Source organism: Megalopta genalis, chromosome 6, assembly GCF_051020955.1.
Source record: "Megalopta genalis isolate 19385.01 chromosome 6, iyMegGena1_principal, whole genome shotgun sequence".
Taxonomy (NCBI): Eukaryota; Metazoa; Arthropoda; class Insecta; order Hymenoptera; family Halictidae; genus Megalopta; species Megalopta genalis.
Genome location: NC_135018.1, coordinates 5,137,055 through 5,145,329, shown reverse-complemented (window position 1 = coordinate 5,145,329; position 8,275 = coordinate 5,137,055). Strand labels below are relative to the sequence as shown.

At 35.4% G+C, this 8,275-nt stretch overlaps 1 protein-coding gene across 1 annotated transcript in view; it reads left to right on the top strand.

Annotated features, from left to right (window-relative positions):
* Positions 1 to 3,444: 3,444 nt before the first annotated feature.
* LOC117223739 (uncharacterized) overlaps positions 3,445 to 8,275 on the top strand; it is a 69,072-nt gene continuing 64,241 nt past the window's right edge. Inside the window, exon 1 of the mRNA XM_033476206.2 lies at positions 3,445 to 3,803. Within this exon, the coding sequence (XP_033332097.2) occupies positions 3,668 to 3,803 (136 nt within the window). The 5' untranslated portion in view covers positions 3,445 to 3,667. The remainder of the gene's footprint in view (positions 3,804 to 8,275) is intronic.

Genomic DNA, 8,275 nt, shown 5'->3' with positions numbered 1-8,275 from the left:
AAAAGTTTAATTCGGGGATGTAAAAGTAGAGACTTCGCTCTTTAATCTGGCGTTGCCCGTCGGTGTGATGAGGCATGTCATACCCCACCAATTTTTAAATGATCAACCTGTTTTGAACAAATTACAATAATTACAATAATAATAATAATAATAATAATAATAATAATTTGGGGGGGGGGTAATAATAATAATAATAATAATAATAATAATAATAATAATAATAATAATAATAATAATAATAATAATAATAATAATAATAATAATAATAATAATAATAATAATAATAATAATAATAATAATAATAATAATAATAATAATAATAATAATAATAATAATAATAATAATAATAATAATAATAATAATAATAATAATAATAATAATAATAATAATAATAATAATAATAATAATAATAATTTTGGGGGATAATAATAATAATAATAATAATAATAATAATAATAATAATAATAATAATAATAATAATAATACATAATACATAACCTTGTATTTTTTATAACATTATTGACAAATGTGATAAAAATATCCTTATTAAAATTATTTTTTTAAGCATTGTGTTAAAGTAATTGACTGGAGTATGTAATATCTAACAGCACTCGTCACATCACATTTATATACCACACTGGTATCGGGTTAAATTGAGTTCAGGCAGACTATCTTTTGATTTTTCTGCGCTAAGTTACAACAGTTAAAAAGTTAAAAACGTGATTCTGTAGTTGAGTTGAGTACTTCTATTCTTAAACTTTTTGTACAAACCGAGTTTGTGAGCATTGACATAAAAAAAGAACTTGATCTTTTTATACCCTTTATAATATGTATTGTGACATTGCAGTTTCGCGACGAAATCTATGATACCGAATTACCGTACCGTCGCGAAAAGGGAATTACGACAACAGTGCGCCGCGAACGAACACCTTCCGCAGGAAAATTGTAAAGACCGCGGATTCTCGGGTACAGTCACATGGCTACTCGATTTGTATCATTAGACCCGATTAAAGATTAACTCAAAGCTAATTCTCGTGTCGTAATTGTGCCCGCGAGATCCGCCCAGCCGTATTGGTTACCCTCCGCTATTCTCGTGTTCGTACCCTTGGATCTTTGACGCGTCGATCTATCTCACGTGGACTCGTTTCTCGCCCGAGCTTGATATCGTGCTTCACATCGGATTTCCCGGAAGTCGCGCTTTGTGCCGATTGAACTGCCGGGTGAAATGCCGTGCGTGGCTTGGCCTACGAATCTCAGAAGCTTGGAGTCGATTCTTGTTCGCGTTCAGGGATTCGCGGAATAGGGGCTACATCACAGAACATGTATATCTCTGTGTGTGCACACACATATATGACTGATACCCCTCTAATAGGGTATCAATAGTCTACTAATGGTTCTAGCTCATACAGCTTATAGCTAATTGGTTAGTGATTAATATTTCACTCTCTGGACTTATCCGAGCTCAGATTTGCGTAGATGGACGTTTAACGAAGATTTAAACAACATTAGATGACCTTGGACGAACTTCAAAGGCCAAAGTGTTATAGGTCAGTGAATTGACCTTGATGACTTCGTATACATAAAAAAATGTAGTTCCGTTAAAAAAACCAAGGTCACCTTGAAATCTCGGAATCACGTTCACCTAGGAAAACTTTGTGGCGATTATAGGATGTCCTTCTCATTTAACACATTTTTTGAAACGAACTATAGTTTAGAACTTAGGAGATAATTGAATGCGTTGCATCAAATAGGAGACCCTGTATATGTTTACATCTTATTGATAAGGTTGTAACCTTAATTTATTACAAACGGCATCATTTATACAATATATGTGGATAAAGTGTTAAGACATCAATACGATAAATGTTTAAAGACTGTAAGTGTGTTGCGTGGGAGTGAGTTGCCTAATTATACGTATGTTAAAAAAATAATAAAAATAACTTGAAAATAACTCTTTTAATGTTTTAAAAATTAGTGACGCGATACTTTGAAATATTAACAACGTGATTTGAAAAAAGCAAGAAAGTCCTGACTTAGAAAAGGACTGGTAAATCTACTTGAATTTTTCATACTAACAAATTTAATTTAAACAAAGCAAAGAGAAACAGAGAATTATTATTCTGATAAATCGCTTGGAATACTGCATATTTAATTAATTCCGTTGAATGCGATTTACATGAAAATAGCGGTTTACACAAGGTAATAATATTAATGATAGTAATAACACCAAATATGTGATAATAAACTAGCTTATGATGAAATTAAACAATGTAAAACAAATGTAATTTATTTACAGATATCCATAATACGCTTTTCGTTGAATCCTTATCGTTCCTCCAGGAATTGAAGGAAGAGAAATAAAGTAGAAATTAATAGCAGTAGATTGTCCAATAAAACTACTGTTCCGTAAATGTTACATTTCCTTACATTACAGAATCAACCGCTTACACCATGGATAAATAATTGAGACAAGATGAGAGAATGACTGATATTCATTTTTGACACAAGTAGGTCACACTTTTTCGACAAAATACATTATGCTATTAAGAACGACAAAGTTGACCTTCATATAATCTTAACGCACCCGGCCATGAATGAACTAATAGAACTAGAATTTACTTGAACTTTGTACGATTTCTATTATAAGATACGCATTTTTATAATTTTTATAGCTGTAAGAGAAAAAATCACAAAAAATGGTCATTTTGACCCATGCAATAGTTCTAAAGTTAACTTTTATCCAAAGTATTTTTCTCAACGAGTAATAATATAGCAAGGAAAATGATCTCCTATGTAATGACCATTTTCAGCATGCATATATATCTCCATGATTTAGACCGAATTTTTTAATTTTTCGTTTTTTTTTATTTTTCTCTGTATATCTTCAAGAAATATAGCAAAAACTAATACCAACAACGACAATGAGCTAATAATAAATTCTATTTGTCGTTGGTTAGGCGTTACTCGTTAATCGGATCAGAACGTTTTGACTCCCGCCTAGTTGACCGAGGTAGCAATGTGGAGACCGAGGATCGGGGCGAGGGGTTAAATTCTTGTTGCATGGTACGATAATCAGCCGTGTTTGGATTCCAGTAAAATCCGCTAATTATCTGCCAGTATTGTTCGCTGACAACGAAAACCCCCTCTTAATTAAAATCTGTTCGGAAAGGAACAAGAGATCACGGCTGCTGCTGTTGTTTCGCGAAGACTTTCAGTTAATGATCTTACACATTGCCTGAGCGAAAGACGTAATGACAGCGGCGCCAGCGTGGTTCTGTAAAGTGTAAAGCAGCGGCGTAACAGAGAGAAAATTCCGGGGATGTACAGGTGAAAAGGCAGAAAGAGAAAGAACTATGGCGCCCCCACCAAACGGGTTCGGTGGCGTGATGCGATCGACGCGTGCGCAGTCCGCGCACACCTTTAAAGCTTCGTGCCGCCAAAACGCATTCCCATGAGTCAGTCGTGCACAGCCGGTCGCGTCGTACGGTTCACGTGTTATGCGAGTACGTTGACTGGTCGTCAGTTCGAAACTCCAGGAGCGCACAGAAAAGCGTGCGTGTGACGCCTTCTCTCTCGTTGCTTTCTACGTTCCCTTCGAGGAGAACGGTTGGTTGCGATCGCCGAACGACGAACGTTCGCATTCCGAACGACAACCGATTTCCAGTGCATGAACTTTTCTTTTCGCGTTTGCCGCTGCGTTTCGAGAGGACCTTGTGAAAGACGCCGACGGTACCCAGAGATGAGAAATCTCGTGGAGAGACAACTGTCTTGGCTTGCTCTGCTCGTGACAGCATTCTATTCTCGTGAGTAATTTTGTTTCTTTATATTCTATTTTCGAACTCGCGATTTGGCCAGTGCGAGTAAAAGGTCGTGTACAATGAATGAAACAGAGTGTGACAGATAAAATGCGAGGAAATGATTAAATTACGTGCAATTCGAAAAGGTTCGGCAGCTACCGGTTTTCCAATGGACCGACCAAAGTGGTGATCCGCGATGCATTGGTACCAGCGTTCTATCTTTAGCGGGTTTTCGGTCCACTCCGAATGTGTTTTGCAATTGAGATTTTTCAAAGGCCGTTTAGCCGAGCGACGTACGTAACGCGTTTCCTCAAGTGAGTCTGTTTATTTACCGCGGCGTCTCGTTGATTAATGCCTAACTGACCTACACACTCGTACACACATGAACACACCATCTGTTTGTCCTTGTTTTCATTCAGTGATACGCGCGTATCTCGCGACCGACTTTATTAATTACGTAAACAATCCAATTTAGGAGTTTCGACATCGAACGATTATAATGTACTTACGACAACGGTTACGGTATATCGCTATGCGTCTTCTAACCGTTACTCCGTCTCCCGATAATATCGATGCGAAAATTCGAAGAAAAAAAACGAACGCGAGCAGAGTTACGAATGTTTCAAATCTACCGTTTAATTGGCCAGTCAAGCGGCGCACTAGATGAGATCGCTGCGAATCGTAATCGGTTCCATGCCATATGTTGCCGCGCGCCATCACGATGCACTCGTTTATTAGCATCATTGGATTTGCGAAACAAGCTTGTGACGACGAGATTCGGAGAAGGGAAGAAAAAGATAAATATCGGAAAAGTGTAAACCGTTTATATAGAATTAATTGCTCTTAATCAAGGGGCAATTGATCGTCGCAAAATTCTAAAATAGTCGTTCGCGACGAGATGCATGCTGTCGGCAGATTTTCTCGTGGCGAGATACTAAAATAGCGCGATGCTTACCACGTGGGTGAGTCTCTCCGTTACATCGTACGAGATGACGTCGCGGCCCCTGATTGGTCGAGCGGATGGGCGTGCGCCTGGCCTTACCTTGCCAACGTATAGCGATGGGACTGACCCGGGCTTTGGAATGTACTGAACAATTTAATTGTCAGGCGTTTTTCGCGAAACGTAGCGTGTTGGTGACGTCCAATTTCAATGAAAATTTGTTTGATTTTATCGTACGGAAAACCGGAATTTCACGTTTCATCAAAACAATACGAAAAATTAATTTCACTGAACTATCGTGCTGTCTGGATTTTATTTGACGGTAAAATAAAACGCGTAAACATAGTCAAAATAAACAAATAAACAAGTAGACAAATAAACATACGCTTCAAAAATTTTGAACGTTAAAATATGTTTTCGAATTCCTCTTACACGTTTGCAATTTTCTTCTCCTTTTTGTGATTAAACGGCTGACTTGCATGCAGTTGTATTCTCTCTTATCGTTGCAACAAATATTTATTAGAGCAATTTATGGTCTAGTTTAAAGTTTCAAATCTTCCGATCACGTACTAATTTTTGTACAATTGTTTCATACATGCAATTATCATTTCACATTTTGCGATACGTTGATTCATGTGATTACAAAATTTTCTTTCTTGATTATAAAATCAGATGAAGTTTTTATTCTCATCTACTGTATGGAATAATAACGCAAAATAATTTATTCATTCTAAAAGCTTATTGTTAGTTCGAATTTGACCTTCGTTCATTTTCGAAAAAATACCTACAAAGTTTTCCTTATATTTTCTGTATTTGAATGTCTGATTTTCGAAAAATTATTAATATCTAAACTGTAAAAACTGTAAAAAATGAATCCGAACCATTTCAAACTTCAAGAATATAATAATATTATATCTGGTGGAAGATTATAAAGACACACTTTCTTCTCGAAATGCTAGAAATGAAACTTCTCAAAATACATTAGAAAATTCTTTCCATAACTGAATTTACTATAGATTTTAAAGATTGAATCTTCCGCTTTACGATCCTCCAAAATTTGATGAACGATTTTGAATTGGTATACCTTACAAATGTTACAGCAAGCTTGCCAGTATATGCATTTTCTATTCAAAACATAAAGCTAACGCTAAAATACTGTTTGCAAGTTACCGTTTACGTGGACCACTTGACACAAATGTTAGAGAAAAACAGACATAAATTGGATCACAAAAGGTTAACTGCACTGAACTGCGCTAATCAGTCGCGGTTCTGCGACCATCGGTAAGCGCGGAGCGTCGCGTTGCGAGCGAAATAGCACGTCAAGGATTCTCTTGAATTGGTGACGAGGATGGTTACGTTCATGCTTTAAAAACATCTTCGGAGTCTTTTTCGTTGTTGGTCGTTTCCTTGCGAGCTGAGCCGGTTTCTTATATCGCATTCCGCAAAGTTTAAGTTCGCCTTCGGTAACCGACCATGTACGAAGCACGTGTTGCGATCGAGCTAAACGGATGTCCGGTCATCCGTCTTTTTTCTCTTCCGCAAGAAATTGTTATTCACGGAATTTCAAATAGTATTATCACGTGATACATATATTCGCACTCGATTCTATTCCGTTATGATCACGATTGCTCTTACAGTGACCTTGCGCATCAACTTTTCGATTGTTAAGATTCCACGCGAACTCATTTCTACAAATATTTAAATTATCCAGGACTTGATGGAAATCGATACCATCGTATTATACGAGGTAATGTATCGTTAAAACACTATGGTGCCTTTAGATTTTTGGTGGTTGATAAGGTTTATTAGTAGTAAGCAGCAATTTTTATAGCAAAATTAATTTAATATATGGACACTTTTGGACCACTGACAATTCATTTAAATTTTCATTAAGGTTTACATAGAGAAAAAATAACGTATCTAGGAATACTTTAAAAAATATGTTGAAAAAAATTGATAAATAAACTTATAAATGATTTTAATTATACTCGGTTATATTTTTAGCGAAAAGGTCCACCGTTTGTTGATAGATAGAAAATCATGTTATAAAATTATGGACGTCTTATCTACACAAAATCTTAACATCTGACAATAAACACTTGAAGCACTCTTTATTTTTTGTACAATATACAATACACATCGTATGTATGTATAAGTTGTGCAGTTCATTTTCTATACGATTTTATCCAATGGAAATGTAAATTAAGAATGTATTAAGGCACTGTGTTATTATTGTACTATAGGCATACTATTTGTCAATATTTTTTTGGCTTTTGTTAATCATTTAATGGGTCATGCGATATGAAGCAGCAATTGCACTGATGCATGTTTTGCAAGTCGATGTTCGCTAATGAATTTTTGCCTTTGAAGAAATATTTAAATAAAACATGAATCAGTCTGAAGTAAAACAATTTGAAGAATATCTTTTTGTTAACCATAATTATGATAAAGTAATAACTGAGAACTGCAGAAATTGAATACTTGCCGATCAGGAAATCGAGAGCGTCTTGTTTTAACATTATGTATTATAGTATTTTACTTTAAAAAATTATGTATTATATAGTATATTATTTTAATATTATGCATTATAATATATTTCTTCAAATAACATTTAAATATTGAAATTAAAATGATATGTAAATATTGAACGTACAATGGTCTGTAAACATTGAAATTAAAATTAAATGCAAATATGAAAACAATACTGCATAAAATAAAGCAATATTAAACTTCATAGTATGAACAGAGTTGAAACAATTCGTGTGATCTTTACATGTGAAGGTATTGATTTTAAAACTGTTCTATTGAAATTCTTAAAAATGGTTCACATCCAGTGCGTTAAAAAAGTCATAGTGCTATTTCATTCATTCGCGAAAATAATCTTATAGGTACATAGAACGAACTTGAATTAAAAAGAAGAAAGAACCTTCTTTTTCCTAAATAAACAGTTTCCTAGCGTAATGTTTTTCACCTTTGGTCGCCTTCAATCCGCGATACTCCTCGCTATTTTGTTGTACCGATTCGATCATATCCTCTTATCGAGGAACTCTTTTCTGTACAACAAATTGTAGTTCCGTTTCCTTGAAGTTCCATAGACTGTTTAAAGGAAAAACGACGGTAAACTATATCAAAGAGCAGTAAAATGTTGCTAACAGACGAAGCTGGCATTCCTTTAGTCCGAGGCAAGTAAGGATAAAGCAAAGTACGCAGAATTTAATCATGTTAAGAGGGTTCCGCGGCAAACCGTTCATTAAGGGAAATATTGGGATAGGTCAATGTACTGGATGAGCCTTTCATGCTCCATCCGTTAAATCCTACTCTGGACTCTGACGTGAAGCTTATATCCAGCTGTCGAAAATTTTCGTCTTTTCATAAGATTGTTCAGCATTAATTAGCGCGGCAACTGATTTTTATTGTTCGATCAAGATTTCCGTTTCGTTTGGATTTAGTTGATTCCAAAATCAACTTTCATCGAGGATTCTCTGCAACATCGCACTTTATCTGGTCTATTAACGGAGACGAATATCGATTCTGTTGC